We start from the raw sequence: 27,997 nt of genomic DNA, 5'->3' as shown, positions 1-27,997 counted from the left end.
TGTTTACCACCTTCACTTTGCCTTCCAATAATCAGGGAAAGAAATGAAGACTCACATTATTTCATATCTTAACTTTATTGTCATGATCAAGCCTTACATATACACACACATACACCTCCCTGCTTACCAGGTACCCATTCATCAACCAGCTCCAAGAGAGGAGTGAACAGCTTGGTTGGCCATGAACCAGCTGCCTTGTTCAGGATTCAGATCTGGGCCCATTAGACAAGTTGGTTATAGTGTTAACCACTACACTACATGGGCTTGTGTGTGTGGTGTATGTGTGCAAGTTTGTTGGTGCTTATGCATACAGAATTTAGAAAAAAAAAATAATGCAATTGCTTTATCTAATTATCACTGTAGAAAAATTGTTACTGAATAATAAACCTGACTTGTATTGTACACGCAGATTGTAATTAGATTTACTGTATTGTGCAGCCATTGACGGGAACTTGTCATCTTCCTCGAGCATCAACTTCTCAGCCATGGGTGGACCATCAATGGGACAAACAGGAAGGGGCACCAATGTGGTAAGGCTTATATGACTTTTTACAATTTAGTTTAACAGTAAAGATATTTTAGTCCTCACTTGTTCTTAGATTCATTTTGCATTCTTATGCATTTCCTGAATTGAATTTCAGTAATCATCATCTTCGTAGAGATTATCCCCAGTGGTTTCATGATTCCTCTGTCTCAAGGTAGTATTCTGCCCTCAGTCATGTGAATTTCCTTTCATCCTGTAGTTTATTGGGTTTGAATCGGCATTATCCACTAAGGTATACATAGCTGATCTTTTTATAATGTCAAGTCCATAGAGTAGCTAATCCTTACCTCTCAGGTTTCCATTTAATAAAAGCAGGAGATATGAAAACTGTTCTGATTTTCTTTAAGTTGACAGGGGAGAGCCCTGTCAGGCAGCATAGATGGTTTTTATTTATATAAGTATATGATGATTTTGGGTTTTCCTTAGTATGGTTTCTTAATACACACCACAATACATTACACTGTGGTTTTCCTTCCATCCATGATCATGAACATCCCATACTATCATTTACATGTGCATATTTTTTATATATTTATTTATTATACTTAATTGCTGTTTCCCGCGTCAGTGAGGTCACGGCAATTAAGTATGATAAATAAATAGATATATAAAAAGGGCAAATATGTATGAAAAAAGATGAAGAAAGATGCATATGTAAATGAAACTATAGGAAGTTCATGATCATGGATGGAAGGAAAACCACATTTTATAAATTAAATGCATTATTTATGTATTTGCTTATCAGTTACATGGACAGAGTTAAGACTATTACTCAAATACAAGAGAAATTTTTTCTTTTATAAGATTGACAAGAATAGGCCCTCTGTAATTCTGGCTCCTGTGCTCATGACTCGGTTACACTGTCTTTGATGATTTATGGGTAACTGTGATGCTTGATATTTTTTCAGCTGCATTGTTAGCTTGCTAGTGACATCATTGGATAAGATATGGAATCATACATCTGTTGTGAATTTAAAACATTGTTGCCAAAATGTTTGGTTGTCTCATGACACATCATAGGCATTACAGTAAACCAGCATGCTGGCATATCACAGGCTAAGCTTTAAACAGGTTTGATTAAGTGCATATTACCACATGTATTCTTAATCATTTGCATCCAGTGTGCTGAGGTGAATGAAGGATGCTTTGTCAAATGTTGGACAGTCTGGAGTCCCTTTCTTTAGATTTTCCTTGGTGTAGGTCATCTTTCTTTAGTTCAAAACGTAAATGATATATGAACTGGTCAGAAACTTTTAGTATTCCAAAGCAAAAAAAAAAAATGTTTGCTCAGTACAGACAATCTCTCATACCCTTTGGAAGTCCACTCATTATCCCATATAGGGTCACAACCCAACACTTGAGAAACACTATGAGGAGAATGGGTTAGAGATGTCATTCCAAAGAAATTGCTTATGAAACTCAGCAAAGCCTTAGTCTTCATGATGCAGGATGTTTACTGTTGCTGGTGAACTGAGACCAGATAAAATCATCTTATAACTGTGTCAGCTGTAGAAGTGAAGAAAGACCCCCTGGCCTAAGGTTCCCATGTTTCTACTAATGTACCTTTAATTCAGCAGGGTACTGAGTCAAAGGGTGTCTGCCCTGGGGGAATCTTTGTGATTCTTAATGAGTCTGGTCTGTGTGGAACCTCATTAGATCTTTGGTGTTTTGACCCTTCCAAGCAAGAACCTTTCACCAGCAAGGATTTTCTCAATGTTTATAGTGCTTTGCCTGTGGCAGAGAATTAGTTTATCCTTCAAAACTTAAAATTTTTATTGTAGTAACTCTAATGAAGTTTATGCTTAGACACTGAAATATGAAATTATAGCTTGATGAATTACTGGTGTTTTCTTATGGATAAAAGCTGTTACAGTGTAAAAGAATTTCTCATTGAAGATTACTATGGTATCTCTTTAATGAAAGATAAGCTGATGTTTGGATAAATGGTAAATATTATTGTTTATGAAATGCAGGGCAAGCTTAGATTTTTTGTTGATCACTGTATTAGTTTCATTATATGGGGGTATAGTTTTGCCATGTGGATTTCTTGCTTCTTGTTTGTGTAAAGAAAAGATATAGGATAATTTTCTGTTGAGCTGCTATAGTGAGTATTCTTATAATTTGTATGTTTGCACCTCACAGCTTTCACCAACTTTTCATAAATGTCATCACATAAAGTTGTTTCTCAGCACCACAATTTGCTTTTTGTGCCACACCAGCTGCTTTTCTTTATGAAATACTCACAAGCTTCAATTCCAATGACTTTGCTGATCCAGTATTGCATTTAGTTTACAGCATCAGTATTATCCTAGAGTAGTTACATCTGTTTTATTGATTTTTCCTAGTTTGCCTAAAGGTCTGATTACTTGAATTTTTATTTTTTAAGAACTGATGGTACTTTTTACAAGTTCTTATTAGAAATCAATGGTAGGAACCTTTTCCATAATGAATACGTAAATTTTTTTATTTGTCAGTGGAATGGCTAAATATTAGACTAAATGAAGATCAAAATTAATTATCAGTGCTGCATTACATCAAAACTTGATGTCAAAGCAAGCATATTGCAGTACACAAGATACTTTGTTATGTAGAGATGACCGAGCTTTAGAAAATACAGTACATTTAAGTAATGATATCCCCCTGCCCGTATCATCAAATATTATGTTACATTTCCCTGCATTCGGAACAGGTTAATGCACGCATAAGATTTCTCAGACATATTGGTTACTGACCATCTCCACTCCTTCATATATGAATGACTTATTACACAAGACATAAACTGAAGAATGTTAGATGGTTATCAGCTCTCGTAAGGAATTGCCATGTGCTTACATTTAGAATGAAAATATCTGAAAAGACTTCAAGTTGCCCCACAAATTATGCTTGAGAAGGAAGTAGAAGGGTAGAGAGGAAAGTGAAAGTGACAGGAAAGGATAAACAGGAGAGAACAGATGGTAGTATTTAAAATAGTGTGGAGCTGCCTGTATGGTAGACCACTAGGTGGCATTGCATACATGCTCAGTTTTACTTGCACTTCAGAAATTGGTGTGTTATATTTCTTTATGTAATTATTTAACATCTGTTTTACTCCTGTCTCTGTCCCTATATTTACATCCCCCCTCTGTACATTTACTTACTGAAACAACTCTCTTTTTTTCCTCTTTTTCTTTTTCCTTTTTTTTTTGTAAATCAAGATTGCAGCAACTGCTGCACTTGCCATTCTTTTAGTTATGGTGAAAGCAATGATGATGAATAGTGATATTATAATTAGAACTGATTTCTGATTAATAGCAAAATTTTATTTAGGGCACTATGGTGTAAGGGTAAAAATTGATTTTTTGTGTCGGCCACTAAGGTATAGGAGTATAAAAGTGAAATTTTCTTGGACACTATGGTGTAGGAGTAATGCTGCACTCAAGAAGTCAGTTTTGTGTAAGCAGTTAGCCTTGGTATGCTTGAATTATCCTTAGATTTGAAGTTATTATTCAGGAATTACTAAGTCATAAGTGAGATGTAGCCACTCCACATACTGTAGATGGCGTAAGACATGAACTGATATGTTCTCTCTCTCTCTACACATTTGCTAGCAGGATAAAGAAAGGAAGTTAATGCTGAATTTCATTTAAGTTGATAGGAAGCTGTGAAGAAAGACAGGATTGAGAAGTGAGTGCCAGAAAAGTTAAAGCAGGGGTTGTAATGGTGATATACTTTTGAATTTTGATGTTTTCGAAGAGATCCATAATGGCTGAATGTAGCAAATCCAAGAGAGAATATGTAGGCTTGTGAATCATGTGTGGATATGAAAGTGTGATGGTGTAATATTAGCTTCATTTTAGGAAAAACTTTGGCTTGATCATCTGTCTGCCCTCATATACAAAAATTATTTTGATGAACATTGTCATTGATAGATATTTTTTTACTTCTAGAACAGATTCTGATACAGCTTGATTTGACTTATACTCTTTGACATTTAACAGTGTGTTCAAGAAAAGAGTTACAGTTAATCATTAAAGGATCTTGGCATATTCACAACAGTGAATAAAGATATCGGAAGGATGCTTTCTTTGATGTTTCATGCATATCTACTGTGGTTGCCTTAATTATCATAATATTTCTGCATGCAAAGCCTCTAGAATGTGAAAAAATAACATTGAACAACTTGTGTAACCTCTGAGTGCTTTTGTGCGCATTAGATATTAAAAACCACTTTTAATGAGGTATGCAGTGCTCATTTTTGTTATTACTGTCATGTAGGCAGTAAGTTTAATTTTCATGCATTATCCCACATGGATTATCATCTAATATTAGACATGAATTGATCTTGTGCTATTGTAATGCAGAATATCTATTTCCCAATTCAACATAGTCTCAAGAATAATGTGTGCATATCTAAAGCAAAGCAAGTTGGACCAACTTTTAACTGCATGATACAGCTTGAGTTAAAACTAACAATAACATTTAATATTTTTCATATCATGCCCACTGATATATGCAAGGATAAATCTAGCCTCTCTAAAGTACATCTCTCACCACCAAGTATAAAAAGATTACCCTTGCAAGGCAAGTGATAAGTCTGTATACTCCCATTGTTTGCGTGAATTTCATTTCCTATTTGTGCTGATAGGTGGGAAGTTTTACACATGTTCCCCACTCTTTTAACTTGTCATTTCTGTCATATAAATTCTTTGTAATGATTTCTGTATTCATTGCTTATTCACTTAACATTTGTCCACTTGTCTGTTAGTTTGTTTTTTTTTTTTTTCATACTATTCGCCATTTCCCGCGATAGCGAGGTGGCGTTAAGAACAGAGGACTGGGCCTTTGAGGGAATACCCTCACCTGGCCCCCTTCTCTGTTCCTTCTTTTGGAAAATTAAAATAAAAAAATGAGAGTGGAGGATTTCCAGCCCCCCGCTCCCTTCCCTTTTAGTCGCCTTCTACGACACGCAGGGAATACGTGGGAAGTATTCTTTCTCCCCTATCCCCAGGGATATTGTCTGTTAGTAACAGGAGTATTTTTTCTTATTGTTTCTGACTTCCCTCTTGCTTAGTGTGTTGTTCCTTGTGGTTAGATCTGTCCCTCTCTCTGTCAAAAAGTGCTCAGTTTCAGTATTGTGAAAGTGACTAAAGATTTTGGAAGTGTTAATAATGTATCCTTTAATCCAGCAATAACTGTGTTACATTTTAAGTATGATAGAAATATAGGATGCGGCTCTTTCCTACCATAATAGATTATACCAGTGTTACATTAAACGCTTATTTCTTATGGTAAAAACTAAGCATCTATCGGTGCTAGATATATTACAAACTGATCATATCCATTAAATGTTATTTTAAAGACAAAAGTTCTTACCATATATGCAAACAAGATATATTTTTCAGATTCAGTGTGAACTGATGTAATGCATAATAGTTTACTTAACATTCTTCTGTAGTGTAGTTTATAGCATTGAAACAGGTTTGTAACTGTAGAATAAGATATAGTGCTTGTTCTGGATTTTTTCTAAAGATTGAAAAATGAGGAAATTTGCAAGAGAATTGTGAATTAGGATACTGTGAAGATGGTGAAATAGGAAACACTTTGGGTACATGGATATGTGGAGGGAATGGGTGAGAGTGCCTTTGTGTGAAATTAGTAGAAATAGGTGTAAAAGAATTTGGGAGTTAAAATGGAGAAAAAGAGTTAAGGAGTAGAAGAGTGAGAAAGGCATGTAAATAAAGGAACCTGTTGAAATTTATAGAGCTCATCTTATGTGGAGGTGGTTTTACTTCAGCTATCTTATACCAAAAGGAATATGGATAGAGATAAATAGATAGTAATAGGGTAACAGGAGCATTTCATAATTGTTGCAGATATTAAGGTTTCTATTTGCATCTCATTAAAGAACCAAAACTGAGGCAAGGTTAGAACGGATTCCATGCATTGGTTTATGCAGAGCATGCTACTCAGTTGTCCTGAATTTTTTACTGAATGTCTTTCATTGATAGGTTGAAGTGGCTGGTATATTTACATTTGATGCCATCACAGATTGTTAAAGTGGCTGGCACAGTTACAGAACATTTAATGTAACTATTGATTTTAGAATATTGAAGTAGTACAAAGTTTAAACAGATTTTATTTACTTATTTGTTTTTTGGCTTAATTAACTAAGATGTGACCTTTCCTGTCGTCCCTCTGTCTGTCATTATCTATCATCTCTTAGCTATTGAATTTTTAAAAACTATTTATCCAAATTCATTGTGAATTTGCAAAGTGAAACTGTTCTTGAGATCCTGTTTTATTTTTTCCCCTCTTTCTCCTGTTATTATTTTCAATGAAAATTACAAGCTGAGCATGTTGCCATCTCAGATTGCTAATTGGATAGCTGCTAACATCCCTGTGTTTGTAAATGATCAAAAGCTAATAAAGATGCACAGTGCAGATGTAAAAGATATAACGATTTATTCTGGTCTTTCAGTTTTTTGACACTGTTTTACATTGTGTATTCATCATTATTATGATTATCAGATTGTCCCATTATAGAGTATAATTCAGTTACTAAATTACCTGGTACAGGCCATGGTAGAAATTATGATAATCTTTAACAGCCGATAGTTTCATGTCATTTTGGTAAGACCTGTTGAGATTTTTAGTTCTTCCTTTAATCTTTTAACTGAATGTGTCTTACATTGTCGTAGGTGTTACTGAGTTCATGAGCCTAGTTTCTTCATCAGTACAGAACACTTTAATTTTATTTATATACTGTGTTGTGTTGTCTTGTTAATGCGGCTCAGTTGAAGGAGTTTAAAGGGGTTAGTTTCCCTGGCTCCAACAACCCTCGTTTCTGTCGCTTCGTATGGGAACGCAGTCGTCATTACCTGAAGCCGGTGAGGAATGCCCTTTTACCTTTCATAACAGACTTTATTCCCTATGACTGTAGTGTTTGTTTGTATTTGTTGATAGTTTATTACAGATGGTAATAGTATTGCTTAAGAGAAGTGAATTCCTCAGTATACACTGTCACTCCTAATCAGGGATAATTCAAGAATGAAACACTTCGTTTCATATCTTTATTGAATGAGACAACGTAATGAATGTTGTGTGGTAGAAAAAGTTTTGCTGAAGTGATGAGAAAAGTTTTCCTAAGCATATAACTGAACCTAAACTGAAATGTGAGATTGATACAGTAAATTCTGTAGAACTCAAGTTGGCCCAGGATGAAGCATGATAATGTGGTAGTAGTGCCTTCAGAAGTCATTAGACAACCATGGGCTCATTAACTCGAAAGCTACTTTGAAGTGAATCTTCTCTGTAGTTTTATGTGTTTTCATTTTATTTGATGTTTATTCATATCTTTCATGTGCTAAAGTGATAAAATCATTCACATTTCTATATTTGGATATGAGTAAGGTGCCAGAACATGAAAGTTGAATTATTCATTTGAACTTAGAGATGGCTAAGGAATTGATATTATAATGCTAAAGGAATGGAAATTTTTGGACTTGCCAGAGTTTGATAACAAAGCAGTTGCCATATAAACATGGCTCACTATTCCCTTGGATTTCGTTATTTTCAGTTTGTCTTATACAATTGATATTGTCTAGCAACTGGCAGTCAGTTTTTACACCAAGCACTGTACTGATTGATGGATATGAAGTTGGATATGACTTTATAAACAGTGATTGCCTGTCAGAATTCTACCTAGATATCTCTGTCAGCGTCAAAAAATATTACAAAGTTTTTTTGTATTTCTTTTTCTTTACCATTGGGCCCACTTTCATGATATCTAACCAACTTACAGTGGGAATCATACATGCCCAGATCATCAAGGATGAAATGTGCACCTCAGTTTTGCATTGTAGATATATCTCCATAAAAGGGATCTGACATTTATTTATCAAAGTTAATCTTGTGTGGTGAAGGAATCAGTTAATGAACAGTTGATATGCAATACTGTTGATCATCTGTAGCACTCCTGTTTTGTGTGTTAAATGTCAAGTGATATTAGTGTACCTTATGATCAGTGAATATTCCATCTTTTTTATGTTGAAATCTTAATTTTTAAAGAATACTGATAGATGTTTTGTTTTTGCATACTGACCTAATTCATATGTGAATGTGAAATAGAGAACAGGGAATGAAGTATGAAATTTGGTTGGTATCCTTTACTCAAAGCAGATATTTTCTGGCATTTTGCTTTTTACTTTTGAAATTTGAAGTGACAAGATTAAATTTTGGAAACTGATTCCTTTTGAATTGACTAATATTTCAGTTCTCCAAATAGTGAATGAGAATGGTTTAGAATTAAGTTACTTTGATATATTTTGCAGCATCTTAAAATTTTTTAGCTTATTGTCATTGAAGTGTTTCTTTTGATAATGCTTGTACCATTTTAGTTTGCTTCTGTGACTGACTCTTTAGATATGATAAAAAAAAACTATGTATGAGGTGTTGTACCTTAGTGATACATACATAGATCATTCTTATTTTTCTATGTAAAATAAATAGACCAATCTGAAAATACAAAACTCATCCCGTACGTACCTTGTATTGCTTTCTCAATATTTTGTAACATATTTTTACCACAAAAATGGAGCTCCGTGTGACTTCATTCAGAGGTTTCCTAAACTTCTACCATGCAATTTAGAATGTATGTGATGGCCATCTAAAGGAGTGCAAATAAATCATAGCTGAAGTTTCTTAATTGAGAAGTAGACATGATTAATGTTGTAAGAATAGGATCCCATGGGTTTTTGATTAAAGTATTTCATAGCATCATGTAATGCCAATTATTGGTAAGCTATGAATGTAATGTTGGTCATGCCCTCAAACATGACAGTGAAACTTTTTGAAAAAAAAATTGTTTTATGATTCTTGCTCTCTCCTCCACTCCCAAAAGAATATAAAAGATGATATTTTAAAGGCTTTTTCTTTTTCTTGATCAAATATGTGTAGTAGATTATTGCAAGATTTCTCAGAAAATGTTAGTGAACATAAGCATGTTTCAGTATCTTGAAAATCACTGGAACAGGTTCTTTTGCTCACTGTAAGGGGAGATGGCATCTTGGCTCTTCTTGTCATCACCATTAGCACCACTGTCACCACAGAAAGAGAACAGGGAGTTGCATCATTCATGTTACTATCACTGCATTCTTCCTGATGTCTGTCTCCTTGACCACTGTCATAATCCAGTCTCATCTCATACAAGATGTCTATCTAGATTTAAATGTCCTTTGTCTGAAGAGCTTCTTTACTAGAAAGAATTTTGCTTGCCTTCTAGTCTCTAGCCTCTATCCAGTTACTGCTCTGTTACTTATAAGTTACTTCACTTTGGAGTAGATGAATACAATAGATATAACCCTCATAGTGGATGATAGGTGTACCTTATAAGCAAACTTCTCTAACTATCAGTGTCAGAAGCTTTCTACAGATACTTATTCTGAGTTTTTCTTCCATGATGTGATGAAGAGAAGAACACCGATATGTTATAATCAGTTTGTGACCTCATCTGTGTGCCATGAGTTTAATCACATGTAGATATTTCAACAGCTGGGAGGTGGCTGGCTTAACATAACAGTAGTTTAGGTGTTATAAGACAGCTATAGATATATACCTACAAGGGCTGGCTATAACCAGACCTTGTAGGTATATTTTTACTGCTTTGATTACACAACAAGGTCCAGAAAATCCCTTTGACCTGACCACTGTAAGAATTAGGAAATTAAGGATACTTCTTCAGCTTTAAGCCTGAAAAGACAACAAAGGCCACATTCGTTCACACTCAGTCTCCAGCTGTCATGTATAATGCACCGAAACCACAGCTCCCTCTCCACATCCAGGCCCCACAAAACTTTCCATGGTTTACCCCAGATGCTTCACATGCCCTGGTTCAATCCATTGACAGCACGCCAATATATATATATATATATATATATATATATATATATATATATATATATATATATATATATATATTTTTTTTTTTTTTTTTTTTTTTTTTTTTTTTTTTTTATACTTTGTCGCTGTCTCCCGCGTTTGCGAGGTAGCGCAAGGAAACAGACGAAAGAAATGGCCCAACCCCCCCCCATACACATGTATATACATACGTCCACACACGCAAATATACATACCTACACAGCTTTCCATGGTTTACCCCAGACGCTTCACATGCCTTGATTCAATCCACTGACAGCACGTCAACCCCGGTATACCACATCGCTCCAATTCACTCTATTCCTTGCCCTCCTTTCACCCTCCTGCATGTTCAGGCCCCGATCACACAAAATCTTTTTCACTCCATCTTTCCACCTCCAATTTGGTCTCCCTCTTCTCCTTGCTCCCTCCACCTCCGACACATATATCCTCTTGGTCAATCTTTCCTCACTCATCCTCTCCATGTGCCCAAACCACTTCAAAACACCCTCTTCTGCTCTCTCAACCACGCTCTTTTTATTTCCACACATCTCTCTTACCCTTACGTTACTCACTCGATCAAACCACCTCACACCACACATTGTCCTCAAACATCTCATTTCCAGCACATCCATCCTCCTGCGCACAACTCTATCCATAGCCCACGCCTCGCAACCATACAACATTGTTGGAACCACTATTCCTTCAAACATACCCATTTTTGCTTTCCGAGATAATGTTCTCGACTTCCACACATAATATATATATTATTTATTTATTTATTTTGCTTTGTCGCTGTCTCCTGCATTAGCGAGGTAACGCAAGGAAACAGACGAAAGAATGGCCCAACCCACTCACACACACATGTATATACATACACGTCCACACACGCAAATATACGTACCTATACGTCTCAACTTATACATATATATATATATATATATATATATATATATATATATATATATATATATATATATACACACACACACACAGACAATAACATATATACACATGTACATGATTCATACTGTCTGCCTTTATTCATTCCCATCGCCACCTTGCCACACATGAAATAACAACCCCCTCCCCCCTCATGTGTGCAAGGTAGCGTTAGGAAAAGACAACAAAGGCCCCATTTGTTCACACTCATTCTCTAGCTATCATGTAATAATGCACCGAAACCACAGCTCCATATATATCTATGGGATGTATCTTGAAGAATGAAGATTTTGTTTCTTAGTACAAGAAATTACATGATTACCATTCTTATTATTCTCCCATGTAAGATACAGAATACCAAGACCATTGGCTATTCTAATGCATGAAGAGTGGAAAAATTGATACATTTGAAGAACATTTTCCAAAACATATATGAGAATGAAAAATCATAAAACATTTTTTTTACAAAAAGCTTCCCTCCTTTTTTATCCATATGAATATTATGATACTCAAATTCATTGTAAAGTATCCCCCATTAATCAACAATTCATATGTGTGCATTTCATGTCTGTGAGGGTTTGAGTTAACCCACTTTTCCATACGTCATTGAAAAAACACAAGAATTCCCCGCATGCTTGCTGCCAAGTGGGTGTTGCTAACATGCTCTGTTCTTAATGCAGTCTCTGTTTACACTCAGCATATGTGGCTGTCTTGTGTAATTGTTCTTTAATAACCCCATGGATTATCAGTGCACTGCATCTTCTCATGATGAATTATGTGACAGTGAAGCATCTAGTGCTTCTGCAGGAAAAGAACAAGAAGTAATTTATGATACCTAAGAGAGCAAGATGGAGATGCTTAGTTACAATGTAGAGGCGGTGGAGAGAATCGGTAATTATTACATCTAGCAGGCTGTATATAGGCTGTGCTTCATCTCAACAAGGTTATGCAAGTCTATACAGAATTGCTTAAGAAGCACACAAAATACGAACAAAAGAGCCTCCCCTACTTCCTGCTCAGGGGTTTTATCCTCCTCCAACCAGCCACAGTCACTCACCACCCAATTACGTTGATGGCAACTCTATCCTTGTGTTAGTTTTGCTTGTGTCCAAACAGAACTTGGTTTCTTGTTGGGACATGAACAGGAAAACTACTTATCTTCACTGGCATTCATACCATCACATGCATGACCTTAGAATGAGGTGAGCATTTTGATCATCTTGACAGAGCCTTCTGTCACCACACTGCCAGTTGACATCACTTTTTAGTAATTAAGTTTGATTTTCTCTTTATGCATAATGTAATTTTTGTGATGAATTGTTGATAAGTTGATAGAGGAAAGTATATTAGTAAGAAATTATATTGGCAAAATTTAGGGTTTGATTTGGCCAGACAGGTTCATAGATTACACATTTGAAATCACTGAGGTGTTTTTAGATGCATTTTCAGTGTCTTTTTGGGAATACCTGAGTAATTTGTCTATGATATGGTAAAATTTAGCCTTAATTCAACCAAGATTTGATTTGCATCTTCCAAAAACATGTTGATTATTAGCCATATGCTTTTATAGTGTAAGAATAAAACCATTAGGTATATTTAACTGTTTTCAAAACTGCAAGGCATGGTTTTGTGAGCAGAAGTGAATGATTTGTGAATAAAGCCATACTGAGATTGAATTTTTGTATCATAAAGGATATAATCAAAAGTAATGTGCGAATCTGCCAAGGTATGTATAGGATGAATTTTTATGAATTCTTTAAAAATCTGATGGAAGATTTGAAATAATTTTTATTTGATACACAGAATATGAAAAAAGAAAAACTCTACCATCTTCACCTGTGTTATATTGCACCAGCATGATAGCACATGTAAATAAGAATGCAAAGTAGGCATATCTTATATGAGATATTGTTTGTTTTTTATATGTAACCATGAGTAATGGTTAGAGTGTAATCTTATTCATCCATAAGATAATTACTTCTCTGCTTTCTTCAGCTTGATTCTTTTAGCTTTACAGGGCTTACTTTGTAGTCTCTGAAGCAAGAGACAGATTATTGAAAACTAAAATTTTGGTTTATACTCTTCAGCTGCTGAATCATCGTATTGAGGGAACTCGCCGCATGGCATCTCACCCTGTCTTACCACTTTGTAAGTTGGTCATATGTAAAAGAGCTTTGTATTTCTTAAAAACTTGTAGCTTTTTGCAAAGATTTAGAGGAATTACTTTAGATGTGGAGACAGTGATATGAAACATCAGCAATTATGTATAAAAATTGTATACATTCAGAGAGATACTTATGCCGATTCTGTAATGATTATATATTTTGATAAGACCATCAGACGGAGTCTTCAGCCATCTTGTTTCATTATCGATATTTATGGATATCTCTTAGACCTGCTAGGATGCCAAGATGGATCTGTGGTTGTTCGAGAGTGGCACCACAGTGCAGTTGTAGCCAGGCCTCGTCCTGGAGGCACATTTGCCAAGGTGGCGCGTGTCCAGTTCAACCAACAAGGTAACAAATTTGGAGTAATAGATGGTGATGGAAATTTATCCCTCTACCAGCTAGGACTGGCATCGCAAGTCAATAAACCATACTATGTAAGTAGCTTTTCACCTCATATTTCTTATTGTGTTTTATTATTATGAAATATTGGAAGTCATAAATGTCCTGTAACAAATGAGCTGCTGAATATGGATTATGTAAAACTGTGCAAATATTTGCATTCTTGATGAATATTTCAGAGTGCAAAGAAATCAGACACCTGGTGTTGTTATATGATCATATGTTGTATTTAGACATTTCTCTCTCCCCAGTATACTGTCTTTCCCCATCCAGCTGAGTTTTTCTTTCCTTAATTAACTCCAAACTCTCTACCAATTCCTAAACTTTCCTTAGTCGTTTACTTCCCAACTTGAGCCTTTCACTATGGTGTAGGTTTTCCTCTCCTCTTCTTTCAGCTTGCTCATATTTGCATTCTGAGTTAACCTTCTCATACCAAACCTTGCTTATAAAATTGTTTTCAAAATCCATCATTCATATCCACAGTGATTTTTACTTCTGTCAAACATCCATATTTTTAACTTTTATATATTCTCACAACATTCTTTTTCTGCACTCTCTCTGTTTGCTGTTGTCCCATTTTTGTAGGCCCATGTCTTACTTCCCACCTCTTTGCAGATTCCATCACATCTTCAAATTTGCATCTTCAATGTGCACTTATATTTTAGTCTCCAATAGACTGAGAATCGTATTCAGGTGCCAGTGATTCTTCTACCCTGAGAAGGTGCTCTTGTTTGACATTGAACTGATTTGCCCTTGTATAGAGTACTGCTTCCTCATTGAACTGATTTGCCCTTGTATAGAGTACTGCTTCCTCATTTGATAAGTCTCTAGCTCCATATAATTACCTGACAAAGATGTATCAACTCCCCAAATCTTCCTTTAAAACTTGACCCTCTCTCCCATAGATCGACTTCTCTTACATGGAGATATAATAGGTACTTTGGTTTTTTACCTCAGAGAATGGGCCATATGCATTCCCATAAAGTAGGCCTGCTGTTGCATTATGGGTTGTATGCATGCCCATAAAGTAGGCTTGCTGTTGCATTGTGTATTTTCTGTGGCCATTGATAGTTCAAGGGTGAATCAATGTGATGGAAGAGAGCATTATATCAAGACTAACTTGTACAAGGGACTAAATATTTTTACTTGCTCATTTCAAGACTCATCAGTGCCATAACAAACATGGAAGTGATTTTGTCTTCGTGGGATCATCTAGTCTGCTTGCTACAGCTGGGCAATCTTCTGAGCACCGTAATGTGGCACTCTGGGACACATTGTTGCCTCAGAGGAAGGCTAATGTTGTTTGTAAGTATTCATTGAAATGAACTATAATGTGCGGGAAGTTGCATTTTATGCTGTAGTAGTAGTAGTGTATATGTTTTATCAGGTCTGTCATGTAAACCATTTCTAATTAGCTATCTCTTCTATATTTTCTTTGTCTGTGAAGAGTATGTTTCAATGCAATTATCAGTGATGCAGATATACCTCAAGATACTAAAAAAAAAGTTGATACTGGTAAAGGTAAGTTAATTAAGAAAGTCTGTCCATCTGTTTACATTTTTCCGGCATTACTTTTGCATCTGCTTCTGCTTCTTTTTCATGCTTCATCTGCAAGGCCTTTGCTACCCCCTTTCATTTTATTAAACCTTTTGCAAGACCTTTTTCGCTCACCAAGTGACTTGTCCCAAAATCACCATATCTACCACTGTATTTATCAAACACCTTCGACAGTCCTTCAAAACACTTTTTTTTTTTTCACCTATTCCTTGCATTTCCCCATCTGCTTCCCTTACTGTAGCTTCCATTTGTTCTCTTGTTCTGCTTGCACTGTTCTACTGCAAAATTCTTTTTTATGCAACCTGCAGTTCATCAATATTATTTCACCCCATTTCTCATTCATCCTCTTTTCAGTTCACATACCTTTTCCTTGACCAACTTCACATGTCCCATTCACTCATTCTCCTTCCCAGCAGATACAATCCATACACTTTTCTCTTTTACTAGGAGTTTAACTTCTCCGTCCCATCGTTCATTACCCTTGAACACGTGCCCATCTCCCATCCTGCAGTGCTTCCTAACTTTGTTATATTGATTTAGGATTGGACATGGGAGTGGATGGAATCATAGAAAATCAATTAAGCCCTATAAGTGGTGAGAGGTCTAAGATCCTGGATGCCTTGAGTAGTGTGTGAGGGCAAAGATGGCTATATTTGGTGGTAGAGTAGTTCCAAAATAGTTGTATGAATGTGAGATATGGGCCCTAGTTAAACAAGCACAAAAGAAGGTGGATGTCTTTGAAATTAAATGTTTAAAGACAAAAGTTTGGTGTGAAAAGGGTTGGTTGAATAAGAAATGATAAGGTAAGAGAAAGGTGTGGTATTACGAAGAGTATAAATGAGAGTTGAAGAGGGTGTGCTAAAAGGTTTTGGACACATAGAGAGGATGACTTACAGGGTACACATGTTGGAAGTGAAGGGAACAAGGAAAAGGAGGAACCAAGGATGGAGTGAAAGAAGCCTTGAGTGTTCAGGGCTTGGCATACATGAGGATGTGAGGCATGCATGTCATAGAGCAGATTGTAGTAATGTTGTACACGGGGCATCATGCTGTCATTGGGTTGAATTAGGATGATTGAAATGGTCAAGGGAAATCATGGAAAGGTCTGTGGGTCTTGATTGTGGATAGGAAGTTTTTGTGTATTGTACATGAAAGCTCGAGAGTGGATGTGATCAAATGAGGTTGTTCTTTGTCTGTTTTCAGCCTTACCTTGCTGTTATGGGAAACAGCAAACAAGTTTAAAAAAGATCATAGTCTCATTTCCACTTGTTATAATTGTAACTCAAAGTTCTTTGTGTTGACTTTTTATAAACCAAGTGATGTCTTACCAGGGTTGTAGAATTATAGATCAATACCAAGAAAATTCTTCATTGAGTTTATCAAAAATTATGTTTTGACAGCATGGACTTGTCATGAGAATGGGGCATCTGCATTGTTGTATGCCCCACAACACCAAGTGGTTCTCTCTGCAGGCAAGAAAGGCACTGTCTGTATCTTTGACATCAGGCAACGCACACTTAGACACAAATTTCAGGTATGATATTTGTTCATAGCTTCAAAGTTGGCAGTAGCCTGCAGTTTGCAAAGATAGATAGAATAAGAAATATATGGCATTTTCTCAGTATTGAGAGATGTCAGCTGCTTGTTGTGCTTGATACTGCTTATGATATTTATCTCATTTACCTCTTGAATAAAGCATATTTTTTAAAGTTTATTTTATCTTTCAAAAATTTTCATCCTTTCTCATAAGGGTTTTATGTTTACATAAAAGTAGTAACTGAAATGTTCTTCATTTAGGTGAAATTAGCTTTTAGACATTAATGTTCTCTCAGTATTTTAATGTTTGTAAATTCAACCAATTAAAATCCTATCAGCAAATGCTGTACTGAGGACATCAGTGGGTATTAAAGTCCTTTTGTCTAATTACTTTGTAAATCAAAAATGGGTAACCGGACTCCACCTATTTGCATTTACACCATGAGTGAAAAGTCACCTTTAGCAAGGTTGTATCCCTGGGGGTACATTCTCATCAAAAAACTTTTCACTCCAGAGGAATGTACATTTCCCCGCCGCTGGATGATGTGCATCCTTGGGCTGCACAGATCTTTAGAAAGGCCTTGGATGACATGAGGACTCTTATAGAAATTGGTTCTTAGGTGATTGTAAATGAAATGGGAAAATTAATAAGAAAAAATTGTTTTTTATGTAAGTTGCATGACATTGGTAAAAGTGTGCTCCAGTTGTGGATATGTCAAATGAAAGAAAGATTTTTAGTATTAAGAAAGAAGATAAATAGCCAGAATTCAGTTGAGATCTTCAGTTGTTTCTAGACTTGACTCCTGAAGGTGGAAAGCTAATTAGAAGAGGGAAAGACAAGAGATGGAAGAGAGCTCTACAGCTTTGGAGTATGGGGGAAAAAACTGAGATATGGCTAGCCCCCATGCAGAAACTACATAAAGAAGCAGCCACTTGCATGCCATATGTCCAGGTCTTAGAGGCTTGGACTCATGTTGATATCTTGCAAGTGTGGTGGACAAAACAGTGCCTCAGGAAACAGAGAGAGGGAAACAGCATCACATCATATGAAAAAGGAGGGTTTAAGGGTGATAGCAGGAGAGTTGACAAGGTAGAATGCTTCTGATTCCACTCTGACCGAATAGAAGTAGAAGAGTCACCCCATTATGCTTGATGGTGAATGAGATACCTATAAGTATGGAGTAGCCTCTCAGAAAATAATGATGGCACCTATGCAACTTTTGTGTCTTTTAGGAAGCAGATTTTGATTTTTTTTTTTTTTTTTTTTTTTTTTTTTGTGGTGTTTCCAGTATAGGGTGGACTGTATGGTTATTGCTAACATGTTTAAGTTATCATTAGGTTGAATTATAGTATTTTTGAATTTGATTAGAAGAAATGAATGAGATTCAGAAAAGAAACAAATATAGAAATTGTTTCCCTGCTTTCAAATTAAATGGGTTAATGAGCATCACAGAAATTTATTATGTAGTGCTATACTTGTATGTGTACTTATTGATCCTGTATCACGGCACCCATTGAATTTTCAGGCACATGATGCAGCCATTAAATGCATGGCCCTGGATCAGAGTGAAGAGTTCTTTTGTACAGGATCTGCTGATGGAGATATCAAGGTAATTGACATATGTCTTTGCCTTATCTAGTTGTAGCACTTTCGTATTTAATGTCATACAGACTCCACATAACTGTGACATTTCTTCAAGTAGGCAGTAATCCTAGTTGAATTATGTTATTTGTTTTCTGTAACCTGACATGGATATTCACTTATCTGTATAGGAAGTGTTTTTGCATATTAACTATTTGTAAATGATATCAGATGAATTTCACCCAACATGTATCGTGCACTGTATAATTCCTGTAATCAAAGTAAATAGTTGCCTGCTGAATCTTCTGCGTAATTTAAGTTATCTGCTATTTCTCCACAATTTTCAAGTGTCAGATACTGAACAAAAATCTCTGGTTCATCTCACTTCAGTTCAGAAATGCCACACCTAGGATTTGAACTCATGTGCCAATCCCCAGATGGCCCATGAATGTATCATGGTCAGCAATGCTAACTGCAACACTGCCAGTGGGAAAAAATTTTTTACTCGGTTCCTCTTCTGTTCTTACCATTAGAATGTCATGATACCGGAGGGAAGGAGTTCCAGCCCGTTGCTTCCACCCCTCTTAGTTGCATTTTGTGATGCACAGGGGATACCTGTGTAGTATTCGTTTTTACCTCTCCCCAATCCTTGTTTATTATACAATATACTGATTGATATTTCTGACAGGTATGGATGGCCTATTCTAAATGTTAGAATGTTCTTTTGGATTTATGTTTCTTAGCAGTGTGCATATATAAACATTAATGAATTTGATTCTTTTTGTAGGTTTGGGGTCTTGCTATCCACAACCTGATATATAATTTGCCTGGAGAACACTCTCGTTCATCTCTTTTCAAGAATTTGAGTCAAGGTGTGACACAGCTTCAACTTGATGCAAACAATAGACTCTTCTCATGTGGTGCTGATGGGTCCATTAAACTAAGGCAATTACCAGAAAGAGACCTCAACGTTAACCATTTATAAGAGAATTAGAGGATGAGGTAGAGTATATAGATTTTTTTTTTTTTTTTAACATGATCACCATTATCTGCTGTCGCAAGAAGGTTCAAGGAATAGGCAAAGAAATGGCCTCATCTGGCCACATCCACTAGCTGTCAAATAAAATGTGCTGAAACCAGAGTTCCCTCTGGTTTTAGTGCATAATACGTGACAGCTAGAGGGTGGATGTGTGTGATTGCAGCCATTTCTTTGCCTGTTCCTACCACTAATATGGGGAATGGCAAACATATGTGAAAAAAGGTATAGTTTTGTTTGATGGTAAATATCTCAGTCAGTTTGTGATGTAAATATCAGTAAGTATATGATGTAAATACCATTAAGTATATTAATTTTTTGATATAGAACAAAATCTGTCTGGTAAATCTTTGGAAAAAAAAGTTCAGATGTACTTGTGGTTCTCTTAAGTTATTCTTCTCTTTTCTTTCATTTATTTCAAACATATATTTTTTCATGATATTTCTATATTTACAATGTACAATTTACATGATGACCATTTCTCCAATAGAATTCAGTTACATGATGACCATCTTTACTGATGGAACTCTTGCTCTGAATCAAGTATTTGAACATTTGGTCCCCATCATTAAATAAGCCAGTCCATTATTTTTTCTGAGACTTTCAAAGAAAGCTTATTTTCCCAGATTGTCACTGTGATGATAAGGTTCACATGATAAAGACATACTGTTAGATTATAGTTTTTTCTTCAGAAGATTTTGTATCCTATGATCCAATGTGCTTTTTGTCTTTTTTTCTAAAAGGGATGACAACCTGTTTGCTAGGATCTTTTCAGTTTCCTTGTTTTTATTGATAGCGCAGCATCTGACCAACCATGAGCATAGCACCTTCTCGCTATTCCCAGTCGTAGAATCATACCTAGCATCTCAGACAGGGAAATCAGAGTAACTCCTGCTCCATGGAGTTACCTACTTGTTCCTTTATTGACCAAAAATCTAGATATCCTCTCAGCTTTTATATTTTAGGTTATTGTATATTGTGTTACAGTCATGTGACTCTGACCAGAATTTTCTTGATATATGTCTTAAACTGGCATTACACTTTTGGAAATTCTCTTATCTACCTCTAGCCAATGAACATTTGTGATAGGCAACTAAATTTTTGTGCCGCTTGCTGCAGATTATCTGCTAACTTATTATAAAAACAACCTCTGATTTCTTGAATGATTGATCTTCACAATGTAAAAACACTTGAGTAGTGTCTTTTTATACTAATGATCATATGTAACACGAGCATTATCACTGAAACCTTACAGACCTTATCTACACTACTGTACAGTGTTAAAAGGAGATGAAACTATGATTATTTTATGGTTACATTTATTCAGTTATTCTGGTTGTCATATATTTATTGTCTCTACGTGTATCACTTGTGTATGAATCTGAAAAGTCTGTCTTGGGAGGTTATATAATATGGTTTTTCAAGTCCTTCATTGGTCATGTACCACCGTTAAGAAACCCTATGAGGTCATATTTATGATAATTATGAGATATTGCCTATAGCCATTTTAAGTGTAATTTGTACATAAGTTCCTGTATTGTAAATACTAGTTTACATGCCTTGGTATGGCATATTGGTTATTCTTTTGTAATAGATATGTATTGTTAGTTGTGAGAAATGTTTTGATATCAGATTAATAGTTTTTTTTATGAATGGTTGTCACTGTATTTTAAGAAAGTATTTTAATTTCTCTATTTTTTCATAATTTCTAAAAATGGTGAAAATCTATTTAAAACCTGTACCCCAAGATTATACTGCATTTTAGAGCAATCTTCTTAGTCTGTACCGTCTTAGGGTTTGAGTTAGATTCGAGAAGCTTGCAGTTATAAATACTTCATTTTAGGTGTACCTTCTTTTTGTGTTTCTCACACATACTAAGATTATTTTTTTAGTGCTCTGTTTGCATCGGTATTTTTGAATTTAATATGTATTGTAAATATAGATTATTACATCAAATATAGAACTAGATAGTTAATATCAACGATTACTGAAGTTTGAACAGGATTTATAGAATAGATATAGGTAGATAGATAGATATTTGATTGTTTTGCCATCATAAAAAGTAACTTCATAAGTATTTGATTAATTGCAGAGTAATTTTTGTAACCACTTTTATTTTTCCTTCATTAATTACTGATCCAGAAATTGGGTCCAAGGAAAGTGTCTCAAGAAGCTCCTGTAATGCTTTAGCTTGTTAAGACAAAACTTATATGACTTACTTGTTTATGAAAGAAATGAGGTTACTTGTATACAGAATTTTATGAATATAATGATTCATCTTTTTTTTCTTATCTCAAGCTGTTCTTCTTTGTATTTTTATATATACTAGAATATTATTCATTTGGATTACCTATCGAATGTGCATGTTATAACTTTCAATAAGTAAAATGCATTTTTGAAGTGCAGTGAATTTTTTTATTTGTTTATTTGTTGTATTTACCCAGGTATGCCTGACTTATGATTCCATCTCATGAAAAAAATATTTTTAGAGGCAGTGTAACATATTTGAATCGTTTTGTTTTTCTTTTTTGTTTTTCTTTTGGGAGTTGTTCTTTAAGATTTTGACAAACATTTCAAGAAGTTATTGATCATTGAATTTGAAAAAGCCATGAATGTCAAATTGTGCAAAATGTTATATCCATTATGAATTCCTTAGGGAAGAGCACTGCAACATGACATGGTACCCTGCTGAAATGCCAGCAAAATGGGAACAAGCATGCCAAACTGTTTCATGAAATTCATGAGTAGAGCATGACAGATGTTGTGATATCATATGCTAATCTAAGATAGTTTTTAAAATTCAACACATTTTTTTGAAATTTAAGTAAAGTGTAATAGCTCAACATTACTTGAAATGTTGCTATGTTAGGGTAAGAGTTTCATTAAAAGTAAAGGGTTGAATATTTGACATGAAAAGGGTTTATTAGTATTTTTTTCATGAGCGATCATTTCTTTGGGGTGTCAGATATGCTTGGTTGCGGCTTGAAAGTAAAGCTTGGCCAAAGAAGGCTTGGTGGGATCAAAGGATTTAGGCATCTGTTAGACAATTTTATACAATTGAAAGTGCACTAATGTTTGCCATTTAGACTACACACTTAAAAATTTTATCTCTCGTGTTTGTTTACTGTTCAGACTACTTACTATTGTTAAGTAGTTTTATCTCTGGATTTCACTTTCAAAGAAACTATAACTTGAATGAATTTATTATAACTGTAAACCTAGAAGATATTATTGCTTTATGAAATTGTATTTTCTCAGCTTATTAGCCAAATTCATGAATTCTCTGAATTTAGAATGTGGCAACTATCCCAAAAGTATTCATGAAATTTAATTATTGATACTTTCTAGATGATGGAACCCTGTTTATATTAAACTAGTCCAGTCAAGTGTTGCTTACTTATATGATGTCTTGTAATCAGTGTACTTACTTTTTGATTCATATTGATATTGATTCATATTGTTTACTAAAGTAGACTTGGCTTTAATCCCAAGCTTTGATTGCATATACAAGTTATATTTGGGTGTAATAGACAATTGGAAATATAAGAAAAAGCTGTCATTCATTTGGCAGTTAGTTAGAATCCAAACTGGAAATTATTATAAGTTAACAGAATTAATGCTTGACCTTGAACAAAATACAGAAACTAGGTTAATCAGCTTATCAATACCTTTACATACAGTACAATGTTTATTTTTGTAAACTTAATTGTTGTTCCCACCATTTGCACTGGCTAGAGGATACATATGATCATTGTATAATATGATGAAAAAGAGTTCTGAAGCCCACTAATGTCACTTAAACAATATAGGAATTCAAAGATCAAAACCCATACACTCATAGAATAGCAATATTATCACATGGGCCTTTACCTGTCTGTGATGGTAATCTGTCTTTGCAGATGGAGATTATTTATTCTGGATTGCTCTAGAAACCCAGATATTTTAAGTCTGAATTGTATTGTTATTGCATGAAACTCATGATATTTCTGTTTTTTACCTCAAATGTTTTATAAGATTAAGTTGAAAATTTAGGACTTGCAAAATTTAACATTTGTTTCAACTAATTCATTGGATTGTGCAATGGTAGAGATTTTAATTTCATTCTGTGTGATGAAATTGCTGTAGTTCCAGATTTTACATTATTATTTTATTGTTATACAGCCCCAGGAGCCCTTTTATGGGACTCCTGCAGCTTCAAGTCTGCACTTCACTGAGGCTTAATTCCATGCAAGAGTAGGGAAATAATGGACCATTTTGGAGAGAGAAGCTCCTTAATGAGACTGTACCCCAATACTGTCCACTGATATCGAGAATTCCTTGATGGTAGTGACTTCTTGCTCATGGTGTAACCACTTAAAGACTAAGCCAGGTAACACCAATATATTGATTTTTTATACAACCCCACAATGATGGAAATTATACACTTATGAGTAAGCTTTCTCTTACCCCTCATTTCTTAATCAATCAATTCTCCTAATACCACATATTATCCTTAAGCCATACGTCACATCCATGCTACACAGTCAGGACTACTTTACCATCAAACATGCCTGTCTTTACCTTCACAGATTGTCCTCTTTTTTCACACATTCCTTAGTACACCAAGGAACTTTGCCCCCTGACCCACCCTGTGACTCTCTCCAGGTCTCATAGTTCCTTTTGCAGTCATGTCCATCCCAAGGTATCTAAAGCACTTCATTTCTGAAATCGTACTGTTTTGCCTTAGTCTGATGCTCTGAGCATGTTACCACTATCTCAATCATTGTTATCCCGCACAACATAACAGGTACACTTTCTTGTATATATTTCCATACTTGTTCCCTGTTTCCCAGATAGTGAGATAGCACTAGCAACAAATGAAGAATGGCCTCATTTGCTCACATCCACTCTCTAAGTCTTATGTATAATATATGTACATGAATCCTTAAAATCGTTCTCCCGTTCAAAGAAGGATGTATGAAATAAAACTTACTTTTGCTCCAGTGGAATACTTACACTGTGCAGACAAATTTCGATTTTCACAACAGCTAAGAGCGGCCTGTCATCGGTGTTTATGCTATAAAACATCAAAATGTTAGAGCTATTATGCTTTTAACTACAAATTTGTATTCCTGCCTAATTTTTGTTTTATTGCAGTACATTTTCTTGTGTTTAGTATTCTTATAACCCAAAAACTTATCTAGTATTATTTTGAAATTGTTGACCATTTCTGGTGTAATATTTTGTTCATTATTGATGTAAATTAGGATGTATGATATTAATACATTAATTTTTTCAGATATGATAACATTCAGGATTTTAAAATTTATATATTTTTCTGTAGTCTTTTAATTCTAATTTTTCTTTTAATATATATTCTGTTAAAGTGCTGGTAGATTATTTCATTCTATGGTAGCAAGTCTACCCAAGGACTTGGATATCTCTGCCCTTTTAGTCAGGATGCAGGCTTGGGGCTGGGGACATGATCTACCCCATAGAAATGGGAATGGAGTTAATAATGATAGGTTGATAGATAGACTCATTACATTCCCACCAATATAGGTAGTGTGATATGTAAATGTATGTTGCAAGGTTTTGGAATATCAAAACTCTTATTGATACATATGAACATTTATCTTTTATAGAAAAATTTTCATTATAATGCAGTTTTGTAGTTGTTATGCAAATCTCATCACTATGTGCAAATGTATGTATGATATAACTGCAATTAATATATAGTGATGGAGTATTAGAAAGATAACTTTTTTGGAAAACATGTGTATGAAATAGTCTCATTTTCTGTTCTTCTGTTTTTCTGTGTGTGTCTGTGTGTGTTTGTGTGTATATATTCTGTGTTGATAAATTATTAAAACATTGTGAGAAATATGTTAGTCTTGTATTATGAGTATAAATATGGTGTAAATATGCGATTGCTATATTTCATTTTCCTGCCAAATGGAATCTTACTTCCAGAGACATATTCATTTTTCAGATATTGATTTTTTTTCCTGGTTTCTTTAGGATGTGATATGCAGAATCATCATATTCTTGTAATCTTACTGTGAACCTTCCCTTCCATCTACCTGTATCCATCCTCTTCACAAGTTCATTTTTGTTTTTACATCTTTAGTTTCATTGATATTATACTGTTTTCTTACTCTGACTTTACCTTCAGTCTTCCCTTGCATCTATCATTGTTCCTTTTAAATGCTATATACACTTTGTTCATCCTCTCTAGATTTTTCTCTACTACCTGTTAAAGTTCTAAAATCTGGCCTGTACACCCTTTTCTGTTCCTTAACCCACGTTGTTCTTCGCCAACAAGAACTTCACAAATCCTTTGAATGCAGTTTCCCAAACTAGGGTGTGTATGGTGGATACAGGGGATATACAAAACCATGTGCCAGAAAATATAATTTCGTTTAACAAAAGGTCAATAAGGAACTCTGAGTTTATGTCATTTAAGAGGAATCTCCCTCAGATTAAACATGCCACACATCCTTGCAAAACCAAAACACAGCAATCAGCCTTATCTGTACTCTGTCCATCGCATCTTTCCTCATGCGCCTTATGTGTGTAGTGCGTACCACAGTGACTCACTGTTCATCTCTCTCAACATTACCATGTGCCAATCTTCCCTTACCCAGGGATATAATAAGATTTGTCATGGTCCTCCGTTTGTTTTATTCAGGTTTTCTCCTTTTTGAATTATTTTTTTATGGAATTTGCCTGTAGCTTTGGTGTGATGTGCAGTTCTCAGTCATGGACCTCTGAAGAAGCGTATGGTTTCTTATTTTATCCACCTTGTAATTAGGTGTGTGACTGTGCAGTTAGTGTGGTGTCTGACTGTGTGGTATGGTTTGTGCCTGTAGTGTGGTGTATTACTGTGGTATGGTATATTGACTGCATTGTGTGACTGTGCAGTGTGGTGTGTAACTGTTGGATGGTGTATGACTGTGAGATGTGGTGTGGTGTCTGACTGTGGGTTGACTTGAGCTGCACATGTATACCATTGTTCTGGTCTGTTGTCCATTCGCTGAAGATGGTTCACTGAACTGAAACATAGGAATAAAGAGTTTTAGTTGTCTCTTGTGTCTTCTTCCACCCTTGTTCACTCATACAAAGATTTATTAATTACAAAGTAGTTGATCCTAATCAATACTAAAACATATGATACAAAATGTAAAATTTATTAAAGTAAAGATATGGATTGGGGCATGAGGAACTTGTAGAAACCAAAAAGGGGTCATCATGTTAGAAAGTTTGGGAACCACTGTTGTTACACAGTATTTCTATTCTACCAACTATATTAAAGTTATTCCAATTAATTCTTACAGTTGTTTTTAGTACCCATTCATTTATACAATGAAACAACTACTGCCTTCATTTGGTCCAGAAATGCAATCACTATTTTCATACTTTGATACACGCTAGGTGCCCTTCACAGCAATTCCATATTCATGCTTCACCATATCAGTCATTGCTTCTTATATACCACCAACTTTTCTATATATAAAAAGAAATTTATTGAAACTCTTACTAACTCCTGTATTGTCATTGTCTCCCATTTCCTTTCACTACATTGATTCTATTACCAAGTCAACACCTGAACATATGTAACTGTCTTCGCCTCCACACCAATCTTTTTGCAATACATACTAATCATGCCTTTATGTATATAGGGGAGAATGAATACTTGCCGTGTATACCCGAAGCATCCTAAAAGGTGAGGGGAGGGGCTAGAAATCCTTCCCTCCCATTTCTTAATTGCTAGAGTAAAAAGGAGAAATATTATTACTTCACTCATCATCTTTACCCATACTTTCAAACAAATCCATTATATTTTCTCTCTTACTCATCTTCATGTCTTTTGTGACAGTATCACAAAGCCTTCTAATTCCAGTCCTTGTTTTTGTTTAGGAAATATGAATTTTAAGTGGCATTTTTAATCATTAAATGTAGATGAAAGTCCATAGTTTTTATTTGAGATGGGATCGAAGCTTCATACATTTTTATTCCTAATGAATTACATGAGAAAGTCGATAGATTTTTCTTGGAACTAGGTTTTATGCAGAGATTATAACATGGGTTATAAGGCCATATAGTTGGTTTGTGAAGCTTGGGTTTCCTGTCGTAGTAATTTCGGTGGTGAGCTTGCATACAGAGAGGGAGAGTTTCACCACCGAAAGTACTCCATGGACTGGCAAACAGTACTTCACAAAAATAACTTTTTGGTCACATATACACATATTAGTGTAGCACAAGGCCTCTGAGAGGAATTTTATTTGGGGGGTACAAAGTTTCTTCGGGGCCCCCTTCCCTTTTCCATTAGTCATCCTGTTTTTATCTACTACGGTTTTATA

General features: G+C 35.1%; 1 protein-coding gene across 1 annotated transcript in view; it reads left to right on the top strand.

Annotated features, from left to right (window-relative positions):
* The window catches only part of Rbcn-3A (rabconnectin-3 alpha), a 105,830-nt gene extending 79,109 nt beyond the window's left edge, over nt 1-26,721 (top strand). The window contains exons 55-62 of the mRNA XM_071666188.1: nt 439-530; nt 7,318-7,410; nt 13,465-13,525; nt 13,771-13,979; nt 15,105-15,249; nt 16,902-17,035; nt 18,564-18,647; nt 19,407-26,721. Coding sequence (XP_071522289.1) covers nt 439-530; nt 7,318-7,410; nt 13,465-13,525; nt 13,771-13,979; nt 15,105-15,249; nt 16,902-17,035; nt 18,564-18,647; nt 19,407-19,604 — 1,016 coding nt within the window. The 3' untranslated portion in view covers nt 19,605-26,721. The remainder of the gene's footprint in view (nt 1-438; nt 531-7,317; nt 7,411-13,464; nt 13,526-13,770; nt 13,980-15,104; nt 15,250-16,901; nt 17,036-18,563; nt 18,648-19,406) is intronic.
* The last annotated feature ends 1,276 nt before the right edge of the window (nt 26,722-27,997 follow it).

The sequence above is a fragment of the Panulirus ornatus genome, chromosome 11 (genome assembly GCF_036320965.1).
Source record: "Panulirus ornatus isolate Po-2019 chromosome 11, ASM3632096v1, whole genome shotgun sequence".
NCBI lineage: Eukaryota > Metazoa > Arthropoda > Malacostraca > Decapoda > Palinuridae > Panulirus > Panulirus ornatus.
Note: the sequence above shows the minus strand (reverse complement) of the source record. Positions and strands in the feature narration are given on the sequence as shown.